General features: G+C 44.4%; 1 protein-coding gene across 15 annotated transcripts in view; it reads right to left on the bottom strand.

The window, feature by feature from the left end:
* The window catches only part of PDE4DIP (phosphodiesterase 4D interacting protein), a 1,465,918-nt gene that overhangs the window by 272,097 nt on the left and 1,175,331 nt on the right, over nucleotides 1–18,490 (bottom strand). For 14 of the 15 annotated variants that reach the window (XM_069641322.1, XM_069641325.1, XM_069641324.1 and 11 more), the window contains one exon: nucleotides 5,636–5,775. In XM_069641322.1, coding sequence (XP_069497423.1) covers nucleotides 5,636–5,775 — 140 coding nt within the window. Of the gene's footprint in view, nucleotides 1–5,265; nucleotides 5,776–18,490 lie in introns of those variants that run through there. The other variant, XM_069641330.1, reaches the window with a different exon arrangement.

Genomic DNA, 18,490 nt, shown 5'->3' with positions numbered 1-18,490 from the left:
TGGCTGTTTCAGCCGAATTGTTTGATTCTTCCTCCGTAGCGGCTGAGTTCAGGGGGGGAGGGGAAAGGGTGAGGAGCGGAGGAACAGAGGTACGGGGCATATTGATGCAGTATATGTATGATGACCGGCGTCACATCTGGAGTCGACAACCGAGTTAAGAGGGATCGACGGCAGAGTCGAGGTGCACTACGCCACTCTGTCGAAATGTTTTCATAGCAGCTGTTGCTAATGAGGAATATGCGAGAGAAGAATCCATAGAAAGAACATTACGGTAAGTAATTTCTCCTGTCAGCACATCATGGAAAGAGGTCTGAATGTAGTTGCCAGGCAGAAATATTGTTAGGTAAGAGCATGATGATGAAACAAAAAAATGTGCAGAACTCATAGTGGGAGAGAAAGTCCTCCTGAATACAAGAAATCTCACACAACCTGCCTGCACATACAAGCACATACACATACAAGCTGCCCAGGATTTGAAAATAGCTGACAATTTGTTTTTCTTTTCGCTTAAAGACCACATCTGTGCATCAATAACTTTGTTAAATTGGGCATTTAAAGTCATATCCAGAACTTTGCAAATATTTCTCTGCGACTAGTGATGCCCACCATTTATCAAAGGTGTACATGACTAGTCAAGAGCCTGTGCAAGGTGGAAGATGATGAAAGCAGGTAACTCCTTTAAACTCCATCCCACTAAATGTATGTAACCAGCTTCTAGAAGTCTCTCTCTTTCCGATGTTCTCATAGAATGGTTAAAAGTCTTCCTTACTACTATTAGTGGTGGTCCACCAATACTGGAGGGGCTGACAGTCTATTATATAAAATGCTCTCAGTCTGCTTCACTGAATGGGATTACATTGCAGGACTGTGCCACCAAGTTCCTGCAGGGACAGAGGACTTGCAGGCCCTCATATGTGGAGGATTCTCACATGAGGGCTTGTTGGGTCTTTGTCCCTGCAGGCACTATGTGGTGCTGAGAAGCATGGCTCACAGGAGGCTGTGTGGACACCAGATTTGGATGCTTCCACTGACTCCTCCGAAGGGAGCAGAAGCAGGACTCAGGGAGAGAAGTGTCACTTTGCGTCCTCCCTGCATCCTGCTCAAGGCTGTTGGACCAAGCGAGGAGGAAAAGAGCAGAGGGACCAAGCAGAAGGAACAATTTATTTAAAAAAATGTTAATGTGTGCATGCATGCGATTGCAGTGGGTGAGACGGAAAAGCAGTGAAATGTCAGCATGCATGGGTGGTTGGTCACAAGGTAATTTGCGGTAGACTTGCACATAGGTGTAAGATCAAAGGTCTTTGAGGGGAAGGCAGCCTACACCGGCTGAAATAGGTTAGAGACGCTAAGCCCTCTAGGGCCTTTAAGACCACAACCAGCAGGTAAAGCTTAGGGAAATCCTGGGGGATTTAATGAAGTACCTAAAATGATGCAGTCTCTGGCACTTTAACCTTACAGCAGCCTTTTATTCTTCTTTTAAACCTGTGGAAGGCCAGAGATGTGTTTGAGTTTGATGGTAACTCCAGAAATGAGGGCACAGTACATAAAGCAGAGTCTAGAGAGCCTGCTTCTGAACTAGAAAAAGGGCCAACCAAGAGGGGAAAAGCAAGCATAGATGACTTGTAGTTGTGATGGCCTCTCAATGGAAACAACTTTCAGCTTTATATTTCTTTGTCTCAAATATAAGAGTTTTAGGAGAATATAGATTAGGCCCCTATAGAAAGCTGAAGAGAAAAGCAAAGGACATCTTGCTCTCCTGTAGGCTCTCAGTAGTGATACCAGGTTGGTTACATTTACCACAGAATGTATTGTTTGGTCAGCCTGAAAAATAAGTTAGATTGATTCCCTTAGTAAGTTTCTAGGAAGTACGGCCCTCTAGTGTTACATCCTCTTGTCTCCCCTTGTTTAGTGGGGTTAGTTATTGGTTCCATCTAGTATGTGTGCGTAAATGGCGAGATTTGTATTTTTCCATTTGGCATTTATTAGTGACAGAATCCATGATTTTCTCTGGGAGCAGCAGTATGAAAGGAGGGCAGCACAGGAAAATATGGAGACAGGCCACATTTTCAATCATGCAGTCCACATTCGCACATATTGTTGAGACAGGACTATTTTATTCGGCAAACAGCAGTGATTCACAGTGACAATGGTGTCACATCATTAAGACAGAGCTTCATGCTTTTCTTTGGGCACAACGAGCAGGCAATGTGTTGTAAAAGGCTCTGTTCGCAACCAGGCATCTATCAGATGGTTTCATGAGTTTCCCCTAAAGAATTGACAGTATATCATTATGTTTTACCCACCTTTTCTGAAATGTGTCAAGTAATGTGCACTATTCATGCCACTATCTTAATTTTCTTAGGGAAGAACACACACAGGTTGTTCTGGGTTCACAAGATGCACTTTTTCACTTCAAGTCATATTTACAACTCACTAATCTTTAGTCTAAGACCTCCGCTGCTTACTTCCCATCATGGCAACTTGAACAGACCAAGAACCATTGTCACCTTTTCAAGAACTTCCAGATTAGTGCGCTAGAAGAAAATATCATATTGCTAGCCACAACCTACATACACATGGCTAAGGTGAACAGTGTACTCTATAAACTCAACCGCACCCAGATGGGCACTATCAACAAACACACACAATGAAGATATGAATCAACAAAGAAAAACCCTCAGTCAACACTTTGTCCACAAAGTGTCAGAGGGAAATCCAAATTTACATTAGACCTCATCACTGTGACAGCCCCTTACTCCTCAGGCAGGACCCTCTCCACAACATAAACAACTATACATAGATCACGCCTCCAACAAGAGCAGCAAAGTTATCAAACACTACAGCAATCGCTGAGCAGAGCCGGCAATACCACATTCCATAGACAAATTACAACATAACAAATTCTTCACAGACATAATCAGATAACATACTGAAAGCACCAAGCTCAGTAAAGACATCCAACACAACCCAACAGTGGATTAAAATGGACAAACTTTGGAACTATTAATCTTGAAAAACTGAACAGCATACTAGCAACCCTTGGGGCCATCATCAAAACATACATCATTGTCCCAGTCTCCGATATTGCTGTTATCTTGGAAAGGCACACCATTCACTGCTCCACAACAATGTCTCTCTCAATCAAGGCATCTTGCAAGCTTCACTGAAGTCCGGCCAGATCTGTTCCCTACAGCGGTAGCCTATAATTGATAGATAATCTGGCAAAGCATGAACCTGTTACACACTATCCCTGCATTGAAAAGATCATCAATAAGGAGTCAACAACTTTCAGTTGCATGGAAAGAAACACATAATGACCTACAAAACTCTCAATACTGATCCTGTCCAATATGCCTAACGGAGACTGGCACCATCAAGCACAGGCTACCCTACTGATCGTCAATTATGATGGGCCCCTGCCTACTTGCTCTCCCTTTGGGGGAACTCTGAACTAAAGCTGACATCACAATTGACCAACATTAACAGTCTACCTAAAAGTAAATTCCATCAACGACACGCATCATATAAATCTCTGTCGTTCAAGTATGGATGCCAACCACCTAAATGAAACAATCCACAGAAGACTAATGATTCTTCCTTGTGTGCTCTACAAAGCATGTGGAAACCTGCATAAAAAAATAAACTACCACTCATTAACCTTACATCGAGAAATGTATCAGCACACATCTCCCTTTTGTAAAGCATGCATTGAACCACCCATGCAATGGGAAAGAGACACTATTATTGAGACTATCTATTGAGCTCTCTAAAGGTTCCAGAAAACCTACCTATATGAGTTCTACTTCTGCATTGAATTCAAACTGGGATACTTTCGTTTTCGATGTCAGTCCTATCATCCAACAAAAAAACAAAAATAATCCCATCTGAATTATTTATTTCCAGCAACATATGCTTAATCCTCAAGCGGTCGGAACCCTACCAACTGAAATTAAGCTACAAAAGAAATACTTTTTCTGACTCCTTCGGTAATTTGTAAGTGGGGACAGAAATCGGTTTGTCTAATGTAAAGCCCTTTGTGTCTGTGGGCAATACCTTTACATCTGTTCAGAGCCTGTGATCACAAACAAAGAACTGAGCTAACAGGTTTTTTTGTATGTATGAGTCTTTCTTTAGGACGGTTTTCAAGGGGTTGCCAAAGTTGAAATATGAGGATCTTGGAGACAAAGAAATAGTGCTATGTCCATGATTTTTTATTTTAAACACTAATTGGGGTAAATTAATTTTCCAAATCATCACCTGAAGTGTGTTTTTAATGGTTACTCTTAAATAACATTAATATTGCCAGCACTGCACCACGCCAAAGAACAAAAACCAAATGTGCACAGTCTTATTTAGCTTTATCTGCATTGGCATTGATGGCTAAGTCTGGAATGAACATGAAAACAGTAAGAAACTAGCATGTTGTTTTGGGGGAAAACTTCATGCCTTCATTTTGTGTTGCAAATATGAATATATAATTAAAAAATATTTTGAGAAGGGAGGGGTGGCTTCTGTACACATTTTGCAAGACCACGTAGCGTTAAAAGAAAACAGCACCTGCATAGTCAGCCCTTGCCCCTTGTTGGAGGATATCCATGCCAAATTAAAGCCCATCGGAATGTAAATTCATACTCAGGAACAATTTTAGCGTTAGAGATTGCACGCAAAAAGTCAGAATAACGTTTAAAACAAAGAAACACCAGGATTAGTCACTCTAAAGAAAGTTTTGTCAGTTACACAGACATTTCTCAAGGGTGCATATTGCAGTATTTGCAGTCAGAGAAATGAAGTAAACATGATGCAGATGCTCTACACCTTAAAAAGGCAAGCATAAAAAAGGCTGATTCCCATTCACTAACGTGCAGTGGAAAGAGAAACACACACCCCTGCCCTCCACGCCCCCCCCCCGCTCTCCACCAAGGGATTCATCAGCTGCAAACAAACTATACAGGACCTTGTATTCAATTGTTTGGTGTGAAAGTTAGTTTCTCACTGTTTTACTGTACTCCAGGAGACTTCACCCTATTTCGAAGTGGAATGGCAACACGGCTACTCATTCAAATATTTTTTTAAATCTACGGTATGGAGGCTGTATGGCAACCATGCATAATTATCGGTGGTCTCTCGTGAGCAAGGACTGCCCAGTGAAAATGTGTCCCCTATTTCACGTTTGGTGTTTTATAGTTTTCTGTGTATGTGCTGGAAAAAAACAGAAGAAATAAAAATACAATTCATGCATCTTGGACGTGATACAGTAAAAGTATATGGGACGAGAAGGCAAAACTTTATTTCTCTTATACATACTTTGGGAAAATGGTGTGGAAATAAATTAAAGTGGGATGACTAAAAGGTTAAAATACATTTAATAAATCGATAACGCAAGGCCAGAAGACACAAAAAAAAAAAAAAAGACAAAAATGGACTACACTGATTTTTTAAGTCAGTTCTAATTGCACCAGTTATTTTGTTAGTGAGTCCCAAATATATACCCACAAAAGCCAGGCAAATAGAAGTTAGTGAACACTGCTTCCAGTGGTTAAAGGACGTTTCAAAGTCCTCTCCTCTAGCACACCAGAACCCTCCAAAGCTCAGAAGGCATGCTTGTGAGTTGCTCGCAAACTCGCCCGGTCCCCACCTCCAAAATCAATCGGTGCCCTGTTCTCTGCCTCCAGACTGCTTAGCTGCTGCAAGGATTGTCCCAAGGCCTCCTCCAAATGTCCTCTGAGCACCCGCACGGCTTCCAGCTCTAAATGCAGGGTCTTGGTTTCCTCACAGCTGATTCAATACATCATAAAGAAATGGAAAGTTAGAAATCATCAATACACACATCAAAATCCATCCCATTCTAAAACAAATGACGAAAGTACAGGCTGCCTGTTCATACAACAGCTATGAGGTATTTAAGACAGTGACTATATTTAGAATCTTTCTCAATTATAACACAGTACAACTACATTTAGGAGACAACTACATTTAGGAGTAGCAACAATGTACGTTTTTGCAATCTGCGTCGCATAAGTATTCCTTTTTTTTTTGTTTTTTTTTTTTTGCGTGTGCTGCCCTAGCTCCATAGAGCACTTTACAGAGAACATGGATTACTTGGGTTGCATTTTAAGCATGGCACGCTCTACAGAGAACAATATGGTGTGTGGCTCCAGTTAGAAGCAGGAATGTGTTGAGGAGTGAGTCGAAATAAGAAATTGGAGAAATACTAGACTTCATACTGTGCAGTTGGTACATAAACACACGCACAGTTAGAGGCAATGGGAGATAAATCAATCAATTTACTCCACATTCACAATGTTTTGATAAAGTGATGAAGGAGGGATTAGAAACCCGTTTTCAAATTACAAAGGTCAGCAATCTAGCCACCTAAAACTCTTAAAATGTATGAGCTCGAATGCTGGATTCAGGACATTCGGGTATTGTGCAAATAGAGTAATGGCGGAAAATAAATGTCACTTTTCAATTATGACAAAAAACACCATCAAACAAAAGCTACCAATCGAAAGGCCCCTTCAGCATGCCAATTTCAAAATGTGTGCAGTATGTCACACAAACACGTCGAAAGCCACCATTCGCTGAGATGGGACAAAAGAGAACCGAGGTGTTTACATCTTTAGTCAGTCGGGACAGTGAACACTACTATTGAATGAAAATGAAAAAATACAAATGAGCTAGAGGTAGAGAGGTGAAATTAATTCGACACTAGCAGCAAGAAGATCAAACACAAACGCGATTGAAAGCCAGGGGCGCCTCCAAGGGGTGGCCAAGGGGGGCAACGGCCACCCTTATAAAAACACTGCCCCCCACCGGCCCATTCAGTTATGTGTGTTTGTTTTGGTGTGGCCACCCCTATGAAAAATGCCTGGGGCGCCACTATTGAAAGCAGCAAGCTAGATTACTCCACTATTGGAACAATTGAGTTCCGTCAACAGTCAGTCCAAACCCCAGTGTAACACATCAAACCTTTTTAACATGGGCTTTGTTCTCTGTCAACAGAGGGGAGAGGGGAAACAACAGACACATGCCATAAGAGCACGCTGATAGATATGCCAAAACAATGCAGCAAAAAAGGATTACATTATGGCCTTTCACCCCGCTGCAGTAAGGACAAACACACACCAAACAGGACCAGACATCAAATTCCATCGATCGATTCCAGAGTAATCCACACACATGAAACAAAAAGAGAGTGAACATTTTGAAATCTGACTAGAAAACCTAGGATGCTATAGTGGAACGTAGCAAGCATCCTTCAGAAAGTTGCTGATGTGGTGGTGATTTAAATTCCTGCAGAAAACCTAGACTAAGCTAGTGCACCAAACATGGTTGCTTGAATGTTACTCAAAACGGTGGTGTTAATACAAAGACCAGACATATGGGAGTCTTCAAACTGCCATGACGATTGAAGGTGTGTGCACGGGACAAGGTATCTCTGGTCTCAACTAGAGAAGTATTGCTGAAAATTCATATACATCGAATTCAGGATCCTGGAACTATGTATACCCGACACCCCAAATATGATAAAAACATGGCAGGGGTGGGCTTGCGGAGGGGGAAGGGGAGGAACGCTCAAGCAAAACCGCCCAGTCAGCACAGTGCAATGTAGATTATGAAGAGAGGGCTTTCTAGCATAACATGTGAAAGATGTGAAAAGTAAATGAATGCTGGGTACATTGGGGTGTTAGCCTCCCAAAATGGTCCTTACGATGCCACTATAAAATCACTCACAAGCATGTGTACCCTTAATGTGTTACAACAAATGTCAGCCATAGACTACCACCATAAAAACACATTTGTCATGAACAAAATAATCCCAAATTATGGTCTTCTGCAAGGCAACGCGAACAAAGAAATCCAATGCCTTCTGGTTGCCAGGTCAAATCTGCACTTGAAAAGTCGATTCCTGGCAGGGTAGACTCAGCCCTACATCCGACCAAGGTACATACATGGAGCACCAACAACATAAAAGTAGTAAAATGGAGGAAGAAATGGGGATATAGTTAGGGAGGTCTATAGTGGGAGATTCAGGAGCAGATTTGGGCATGAATGGCAGAGAGGACTATACCCACACTACATGCTGATAAAACCTGCTTTTATTATATCATGTTGAGTAACTGGAGGAAGCCTCTTCTCAAACAGAGTTAAAGAGGCATCAGGTGTCAAGCCCACAATGGAGAAAAAAAACAAATTCTGAAAACCCTTAACAAGATGTGTTTGAAGTGTGTTTAAAAGAGAACTTTTGCAGAGTAACCATCGGCGTGGGGACTTGATTGTGCGGCAAAACTGACGGGCTGTTTATTTTATTTATTACATTCTTTATACGGCCAGAGCCGAAGCTACCATGATGTTGGTACAGTACATAGGTATGAATGTGAGGAATACATGGATGACAAAACAGCGAGAAGAATATTTTTTACAAAGTTCGGAGCCTAGCCAGCAAATTACTCATATTTGTTGAACAACCAGGTCTTAATTTGTTTTTTAAAAGTAGGAATGATTGTTCATTTCTGATAGACGGTGGCAGGTAGTTCCAGAGAACAGGAGCTGTAACACAGAAATTGCCTCCACCTGCTGCTTTGGTCTATGCAAAGAGATGCTTCAGCTGGATCTTAGTACCCGCACGTGGACAGTTTGGGAGATGCAGCTGTTGAGGTACAGTGGGGCCTCCTTATAAACACAATGGTGGGTGACAGACAGGGTTTTGAATTCCACCTGCGCTTTAATAGGGCGCCAATGTGCATCATGTTTGGTGGCTGAGATATGATCAGAGTGTTTGAGACTAAGGGCAGAGCGTAGGGCTTTGTTTTGGAGCAGTTGAAGTTTGGAGAGATTCCCAGTCGAGGAGCGCATCAGTAGTATGTTACAATAGTGAAGTTCCGAGGGGATCAGTGCACGTGTAAGAGAGCAGACAGTTGCTCTGGAAGAAGACCTGTCTGCTAAGAGAAATGAGTCTAGCTTTGTAGGCCGTGCAAAGGGCTAGGGCATTTATGCATCTTGCTGCGTCTTGACATGGAGAGGCCAGCTTCAAGGTGTACTCCTAGTGTTTTTATTTGCTTGAGCACAAGGATGGACGTGCCGTCAATACAAAAAAAGTGAAAAGGAGGAGTCCAAGTGTTTAAGACGGTGTGGGGAGCCTATGAGGAGGAGCTCGGTTTTCTCATCACTGAGGCATAAATTGTGTGTAGCCATCCAGTTCTGGATAGTGTTGTAGACATCATTGATTGTGATAGTGTCATAATTATGATCACCAGACAGGGGATACGGATTTGAGTATCATCCGAGAAGTTTGTATAAATAATGTCCCTGGCATCTAGGAGATCAAAGAGAGGTTTAGTATAGGTGTTACAGTGGGCTGGGAGAGAGGCAAGACCCTTGCGGGAAGCCGAGTGGGGTAGGGATAGCTTCCACCGCGGAGTCTCCTACGAACACGCGTGTGGTGCGACCACTGAGAAAGGAATTTAACCACAGGTTAGCTTCCTTGGAGAAGTGAAAATGTTGGCTGAGGTGTTGCCACGATGTTGTGATCGACCAGGTCGAAGGCCACACAGAGTTAAGGCAGGAGAAGGATAGCTAGTTTGCCAGATTCACGGAGAGAGTCCATTTGTATTTTTAGGACCAGTAGGGCCGTTTACATGCTATGCTTAGGACGAAACCTGGATTGCCTTTTACCAAGAAGATGGCTGCTCTCCAGGAATCGCTGGACTTGGGTATAAGCTAGGTGGTTTAATATTTTGAGTAGGAATGGGACAGTGGCAATGGGGCGGTAATTAGTGGGAGTGGAGGGGTCAAGGGAACGTTTTCTAATAGCAGTGAGACCTATGCTGCTATGATGGAGGAGGGCACTATGCTAGTAGCGAAAGAGGCATTAGAACTGAAGATGGGGGCATTGATAGTGGAAGTCTCACTAGGGTGGAGCAAGCAGGTCGGGCAGATGTACTTTGTTGGCGAGTAAGTTTTTTTTAGTGCTAATTTTAGTAAGAAGTGAGTCAATTTTTTGGGTGATGGTGTTTTGGATCGTCATACACCAGTCTATCAGAGCGTGTGCCAACGATGGGTGGGAAGGCCGTTTCCAGCTCTCTAAGAATTGCAAATAATTCTTTACTATTCAAACTGCATTTACAATTGCCATTGTAGCTATTGGATTTGCAAGTAAAGACTGCTTTCTTGTAATTAGAGGCCGTCATGGCGGGAGCCTGGCAGTCCAGTGTAGAGAGATGTTTCTTGCATAGATGCTCTTGGGCTTTTTTTTCTCTGCGTAGAATGACCATTTCCTCCGAAAACCAGGAATTTTAGATTTAATCGACGCAAGCTGGTCAAGAGCTTGGAGCATGCAGGTGTGATAGTGGCTGGCCAGGTCATGTGCCGATTGTGAGTCAGGTGGGAAATTAGTGTTGAGTGAGGCAAAGAGGGATGGTTTAAGATCCTCATGCTGCCTTCAGGTTACGTGCGTTGCGAACTTGGATAGGGCTAAATGGCGTGCAGGGTGTTTTGTGGATCTTCAACAGTGAGAGATTGAAGTTGGTGAGGAAACGGTTCATCCACGGACAAGATCAATGGAAGTAATATTGATGTTAGAATTGGCGGTGAGTATTCAGTCAGTCATACGACCTTTTGAATGGGTAGGGTCCATGATAATTTGGGTGAAATTCTTGTCGCTGAGCGCGGTAGTTTTGTTGTCAGTGGTATCATTGAATCCAAGATTCAGGTCTCCAAATATAATGAATTTGGTGAGAGGTTTAAGTGGCGTGATCAGGAGAGGGAAGACTAAATCGGGGAGGCTAGGTCCACTGCATTTTCTGTAGATCAGGAGCCAGTTGACTGTGCTTTGGGGGTGCGGAGGGAGTTTTCAGCTTTAGTAATAGCATTTCGTACCTTGGGGTGGAAGGTAGTGGGCAGACCCTGAAATTTAGGGAAGATTTGGCAATGAGGGCTACTCCACCTCCTATTCCATCTAGTCGGTCAGAGAGAATAGTCAGGTGGGATGGCCATGGAAAGCAAGGGGCCAGAGGCATAATGGAGCCAGGACTCAGTGGTGACGAAGACGTCAAGGTGCAGCTCAAGGATAAGGTCATAGATGTTACTGTTGGCACGCAGAAGAATTGCGATGTCCTGGGGGAGGGGTCCCGCGCCGACCGCACAGTAATGGCTGAATGATATATCATACTGCCAAGACACGGAAACAAACTTCACCAAACTGTTACCCTTACACGCCCGCCTGACATCTGGGGCCCCTACATAGCTTATCTAATGTCCAACGGAGACAGTGAGGCTTCCCGAGATGCATCACGAGGGATTCACGTGGGTTCACCTGAACCTCCTCGGAATCCCTCGGAATCCCACGGACGCAAGTCCCACCATGAACAATACAATAAACCACGAACCACTGCAGACCCATGCTTGGTTGTAAGGCGAAAGGGGACGGAGGGCAATGGAGGGAGGGCGGGAACGAGAAGCACAAGTAATTCCATGTATGTTATGTTATATTTTGGTTTTTGAAAATACAAAAATAAAGTTAAAACAAAAAACAGGATAAGGTCATAGATGTCACTGCATGTGCACTGTGAGAAACCTGAAGATGTCTCCCTAGCTAGTCTCCGGGGATCAGTCATCCAGGTGGTCAAGACACAGCCATCACTATTGGATCCAGTTCCTGGGGGTGCAACAGTGAGGGAGGATCACCTAGATGGGGGTCCTTGGGGAGTGGGACACCGACGGGTGGGACACGATATCCCCCTTCTTTCAACATCTTTTTCCTATCCTACCACGTAGGGTATTCCAAAACACTGCCCCCCTCCCTTTCCGACGCAAAAGACAACGGATTAACACCAGAGCTGTTTACCTGACATCTCCCAATACAAGGGCCAGGCCAAGTCAGGCAATTGACCAGAACCACAGACACCTGATGGCCCTTTCCCACAGGGATAAAAAGCAGAGTACGAGAGCACAGGACGAGCAAGGCAGACCGCACAACATGAGGGCTAACTCAGCACGCAGTTCTAAAGGAGGCGAAAGACGACGAATACCGAGAGGGTGACGAGGAGAGACGTGACCTTGCCTTTTCCGATATAGGCCCGTGAAACCTCTGCAATCGGAAACATAAGACCGCAAACAAAGGCCACCGTTTGTTGCAGCAGATGTCTACGGTACACAAGACCCTCCTCCACGGAATCGCGCATAGTGAAAACCAATACATTAACTGTTTGTTAAAAGTTAGCAAGAGTGAACCCAGGCGGAGGGATGCTAATGAATGTTAAAAGTTGGCAAGAGTGAACCCAGCAGACGGATGCTAACGAGACCGGGCGAAGTCTAAGGTCCCATAGTGAACTGTCTGTAGAAGTTGGTGAGAGTGAACCCTGCAGAGGGAAGCAGACAAGAATAGCGCATTAATCAAAGTGAACCCGACCAAGGGGTGTCTACAGTGAAAAGTTGGCAGGAAAGAACCCGGCAGAGGGAAGCCGACAATCGAGGGCGAAGACTGAAGAATTGCTTAAAAAGACATTAGGAACTGTGAAAGTAAAAAGCATTGGAAGACCAGGGGAAGTGAATGGTCACCCTTGTCAAGTGGGTCCAAGCCTGGTCGAGGGAGATCCAAGGATGAAAAGCTCTCACCCGAAGTCCATTGAGAAAGGACCTTTTTGTGTGTTTGTTGTCGACTACATAAGGTCCTCGAAGGCAAGAGACTTTTTATTGAAAAGAGACTCATCCATCGAGGAACCTGATAGCTGGAACAGAATTGATAACTCGTGCTGAGAAAGCTCAAGCGTGTGCTGTGCTCCAAGGTTCAACCTTGTCCCGTGCTTAAAACGTGGGGAAGGGAGACCCCTGGTAATCACATCTTGACTTATTATTTGTGAACACTTCTTTCTTTATTGAACCCTTATCCAACACTCTTTGAGTAATTAGTTGTAAGGAATTGGCACTAGGTTTTACTTAGTATAGGCCCTTTTATTTTGACAATGCCACAAGGACTGCCTCATTTTTCATTTGATGGTCGACGCTTGCGCCCATCTTAGATTTAGGTTAGGTGTTTTTCCACCCTGCGTTTACAGTTTAACACCCTTGAACTGTGATCACTTGTGTCTGCCTTTGATGTTGCCAACATGAGTTCCTTGCAGCACCCAGTGATCTTACGTTAATTAGTGAGCACTTGAGAGACTCTGTTTGCTGGGGAAGAGTTACTGTATTGGTGGGAATTGCGGTATGCAGTGGCGTGTGAAAAGACTTTGGAAGATATTACTCATCCTCCTCCTCCTAAGTTGTTTTCAGACCATAGTACTTGAATTTGTCATCAGCTAAAACGAGTAAGGTATAAGTAAGAATCATCAACATGGTGGCTATTATTTGGTATATTAAATGATGGGAACACTATTTTACGACTGTATAATGCACTTTAGAATACAATTATATACTGCAGTGCTCGGCTTTTAAACTACTTAAATATAATTTTGCTACACAGAAAAGCTGCTTCCACTGAAATTAGTTTTGAGCCATGTAAATATTGTTTGCCATTGGCATCTAATAAAAAAAGATCACTTAGATGGGTTATACCTTATGTTTGTTTATACTAAGTAGAGGGGCTCCCACATGCATGTTTAATTTGTAAAATGTGTAGTTTTACCCTAAGTAACCCAGGGTAATCCAGACGTGGACCCCTTGCTCACTGTGCCTTAAAGAGGCTCAGCTTCACATCACCGATGAGGTCCGACTAGGCCGAAACATGTGCCTGGAGTTGCCTAGCATTTCGGTTCCGGACTGTCCTTCTGGGTAGGACCAGACTGACATGCAAATCGATATTTCTCCTTCGTGAATGGTGCAATAGACCCTCCCGAGTGGGAGAAATTCCATACAGCAGGGTATTTGGCCCATGTTCGTACTCAGTAGAAGGCCCTCCACACCATTGTTTTATATCATATGTGTACCGTAAACAAGAAAAACAGCCTTCATGGGAGTCTGAGTCTTACCCCCTCCATCCCACAGTTGGAAATAGACATTTATACCTCAAATTCATCTACCAAAAGACTGCTGCATCACATATCACAGCTATGCTGCTCCCCACCATCCCCCTGCAACACTAACCGCTACAACCTCATTTTATAGGCTTTTTTTTTACTTCATACCAGTAAGCCTGGAACACAACAAGGGCTTGCAGGGATGGAAGTCCTGAGTCACCATGAACACCATATTTCCCTTCACGTTAGTCTTGTATTCCCGTTCTTACTCCTTCCCAACATGGTTCAATGCGGGGTTAAACTGATTAATGTTCTGGGTGGGGGGATGGAGTCACAGACACTAAACATTGAGTCAAAAAGCTGAATTCCTTCTAGAAGGACCACTGAAGTAGTAAGGGGAAGCTGGCCACATGACTGCCCTACATATTTCTAAGATAGCGCTGTCTTAACTTAACTGGTGGGATGTAGATGAAGCATCCAAAGTATATGAATCAACTGCAGTTTGTAGGAATTAGATATTTTGCAAACAATCTAGCTAGAGTTGCCTTTGCTTTGTCTTTTTCAGGCACAGGTTTTCTCCCCTAAAGGTCCAATTTTAGCACACTTAAAACATCAAAGTTTTGCAATGTTTCTTCATCTTAGCAAGCATGAGGTCCAGAACAGAAGTCAGCAAATATGAATTCTTGATTAATACAAAAGGCAGAAAGGACTTGTGGCATGAAGGATGGAATCAAAGGAAGTACCAAGTTGCCCCTCTGAAGGAGAACATAAGGCTTCTTAGAGGAAAGCGCCAGACATTAACAAAATCTTCTGGCAAATGTTATACCTGAAACAAAAACAGTTGCCATGAAGACCACGTTTCCCTTCTCTGTAGTCCTGTTCTTACTCCTTCACTCTAGTACATATTGGCTCAAACAACGATGTTACTTATAAGGCCACTAACACTGTCCCTCAGCGGAAGCACACCCTGACCCTGTCGGGTGGGGGGGGGCTGCTGTCCCTAGGTTGACAGTGATGCGCCTCCTATCTAAAAGGAAAGAGGGAGAAAACTGTCCCTACTTAAGAGTATGCAACCATTGAGGCGTACATTTATTAAAAACCACAGGGATAGTTACCCATGACAGGGGAACAAATGTCCCCGTTTATATATGTTCATGAGATGAACATTGCTAAGGGGAATTTCATATTAATTTATTAACCAGCATTGCAATATGTTATCAGGACATATATGTACTGGATGTTTAAAAAGTTCAAAGCAGGAGCTAAAGCTCTCTTAAAGACCTGTCACCAAGGACAGGTGTGAAATTCTTGCAAATCAAGTATCCTAGCAGTTTTTAATGGATATCATCAACAAGTAAAACAGGGTCAACCGGTTTCAATGACTATGGTAACATTGTCATCTTGAGGACTAGGTCAGTAAAGCTTTGGCATTGCTCCTTTCAATCCGTATCTTAGGATTGGGCCATCATCCAGTCTCCTCGATTCCTTGAAAGTGAGGGATGTTAAGGAGGGAGAGAGACGCGACGAGCAGGCGTGTCCTCGCCTGAAACAGCAGTTGCAGGGCTTGTACCTGGTGTCATGATCTCTGCTTCCAAAAGGTCAGGGTTTTCCCAACCCCCTTGGAAGCAGATCCATAACCCAGGTTCCGAGTGCCAACCAGTCCCAATTGGGACCTTTTGGACCCAGTCCTGGCGCCAGTGGCACCAGGCTCATAAATATGCCCAGTCCCAGCGCTGGAAGCGCCGGGCTCATATTGCTTGGGTGGACTTACCTGCAGCAGACCATGCTGCTTACTTGCCTGCCAGTTGAGTCTCTGATCCTCTTCTGTTTGGAACTACTTTTCCTGTTGGGTGGGGCAGGAGCCACTCCCTAGATTCAGAACACTGGAACTCTTCTGGAATGCAGGAACTATTTTCTTACCTAGGCGTGGCTGGAGGCTATTTAAACCACACCCGATGGATGAATCTTGCTTTGCGTTATTCTGCATCCTCAGCAGCAGAACGCTCATCGTGTCTTCTGCATCTGATCCTGGGCCTAAGGAAAAAGGCTTACCATTCTGAATCCAGTCTTCAGCAACAACTATAAAGACAAGAAAGAACAGGTTAGCATTACAGTCTTCAGTGACAGCTCTTCACTTACCTGGTCCATCGGCTGTCACCAACGCCTCGCGCTGCATTCCGGCATCTGAAAGACAAAGGCTTACCTACTCTTCGTGCGCTCCGGAGGTCTTCACACTGCATTCCGGCATCTGAAAGGCAAAAGCTTACCAACTCTTCGCACGCTCCGGAGGCCTTCGGCGCTGCATCCCGCATCTGAAAGACAAAACAAGGTGCGTTTAAAGACATTGGGGAACTTTAATACTCACGTGCCATTACTCCTTTCCACATCTAACCCAGTGGGTATTCCAGCACCCTGCAGCCGCCCCGAACTTGTACCTGCAAAATAAAAAGACAGTTAGAGCGCATCGTGAAGCAGGCAACAAGCGCTTACTTACGTGCTTCCAGGCGCTTCTATTCATCACACGGGCTCCATCTTCAACTCACATCAGCCCCCATCCGCCATCGCCGGAACCCTGCAAAACAAGAGACATCATTACTAAAGACTTTAAAGACATTAGAATTACTCGAAACTTACCGTTCGTGCAGTAAATGACGGACAGCAGTCCTCTGAAGTCAAGAGGCCTGCTCCCTTTATCCAGTGAAGAAACTGGTTACAGCACCCTGCCTCGAGGCAGATGGAGAGCACAGCGTTCACTTACCTAAGACATCTTACCCTTCGAGCCAGACATACAGTGCACAGAGGTCCAGCCCAAAGAGCCAGCCGTGTGTTACACATCACCTTTGAAGATACGGTATACGCCCAGTCATGACCGGCGCCTCTACGGGAATCAGGTGAGCGTTACAGAACGCAAAGCCTACCACAAAACTCCCGTCCAGGCGCTATGGAAACCTCGGATACCGACCAGCTAGCCCAGTTACTTGGGGAACTAAGTGCATGCAGCCCGTCAGGAAACGAACGCTCTAAGAAGGGAACTGATTATTTCCAAGGAGCGAACAGATGATCTCGCTAGACAATTGCTACAGTCACAAGCCGGACAGACCCCGTTACCCGCATCTGGGGGAAATCTTCCTTCTACATCCTCTATGAATCCAGTGCAGATCAACCTACCTGGGAATGTACCTCTGGCTCCGCCCGAACGATTTTCTGGTGACCCAAAGAGGTTTGCAGTATTTATCAATCAGTGCCGGTTGCATTTCTTATGCCGGCCAGCAGCCTTTCCAACTGATCAAGCTAAAGTAGCTTTCGTACCTTAGTGGCAAAGCGGCAGACTGGTCGATCCCTCTAGTAAATCAAGATGATCCGGTCCTCCATGATTTTCAAGCTTTTCAGCTCAGTATGGAAAAACTGTTCGCAAGACATTCACAGGGGCAGGCCTTGGACAATGAGCTTCTTTCGTTGCGACAAGGTAATCAAGACCTTTTGGCTTATATTGCGTCTTTCAACAGACTGATAGTGGAAACTCACTGGCCTGAGGACAAAAGGATTACGCTGTTTTATAGAGGTCTACGCGGAGAGCTCAAAGATGTGTTAGCCCCAGTAGTGAATCCCCCACAAGATTGTTCGGACTATATAGACTTAGTCGTTCAAATAGATCACAGACTGCAGAACAGGAAGGCCGATCGTTCCAAGTTTGATGCTCGAGTATTTTCCAAACCGCCAACTCCTTCCAAAGGAGTAGATTCCGGGGAACCCATGCAAATAGGGGGTCTGAAAGGTCCTCTAACACAAAAGGAGCGGGAAAGGAGAAAACAGTTGCAATTATGCCTCTATTGCGGAAACTCAGGGCACTTTCTTCGAGACTGTCCGGTGAAACCTGCCAAGAAGGCAGTAGGAGCTGCAGTTACCAAAGTTACAAACTCTGAGCAGGGAAACGACCACGCCCGACAAGAATAGAGGTCCTCTTGCCGAGCGTGAAAACCAGTTCTGTGACCTCGCATTTCGTGATACCTATGGTCCTCATTAGCCCTGATAATCCGGATCGATTACATGCAATTGAAGCTTACGTCGACAGCGGTGCCATCGGCAATTATGTGGATCATGAAATGGTTTTGAGGATGAATCTAACTCTTTGTCCCAAGGCTGTAAAGGACGTCATTACTACGGTGGATGGTACGGAGATAGCCTCCGGGCCAGTAACGCATACCACTCAAGAAGTGACGCTAGTAAGTCAAGATGGACACCATGAGAAGATCGTGTTCGATGTGATCAAGGCCCCTCAGTTTCAGATTATTCTAGGAATACCTTGGTTAGAGAAACACAATCCTCTGATCGATTGGCGAGCAAGAACGGTCCAGTTTCCAGAATGTGTCTCTACTTGTCACCCTCCACCTGGTGTTGCACTGGCAGCAATTTCTTCAGAGACTCCCCAGTTACCTCCCGAATACCTAGAATACCAAGATGTTTTCCGGAAGGATCAGGCTAACTCTCTACCTCCTCATAGGTCTTATGACTGCCAGATCGACCTGATACCTGGA

Source organism: Ambystoma mexicanum, chromosome 1q, assembly GCF_040938575.1.
Source record: "Ambystoma mexicanum isolate Mex_15411 chromosome 1q, UKY_AmexF1_1, whole genome shotgun sequence".
Classification (NCBI taxonomy): Eukaryota; Metazoa; Chordata; class Amphibia; order Caudata; family Ambystomatidae; genus Ambystoma; species Ambystoma mexicanum.
The sequence above is the reverse complement of the archived record's forward strand: the minus strand, read 5'-3'. Positions and strand labels throughout refer to the sequence as shown.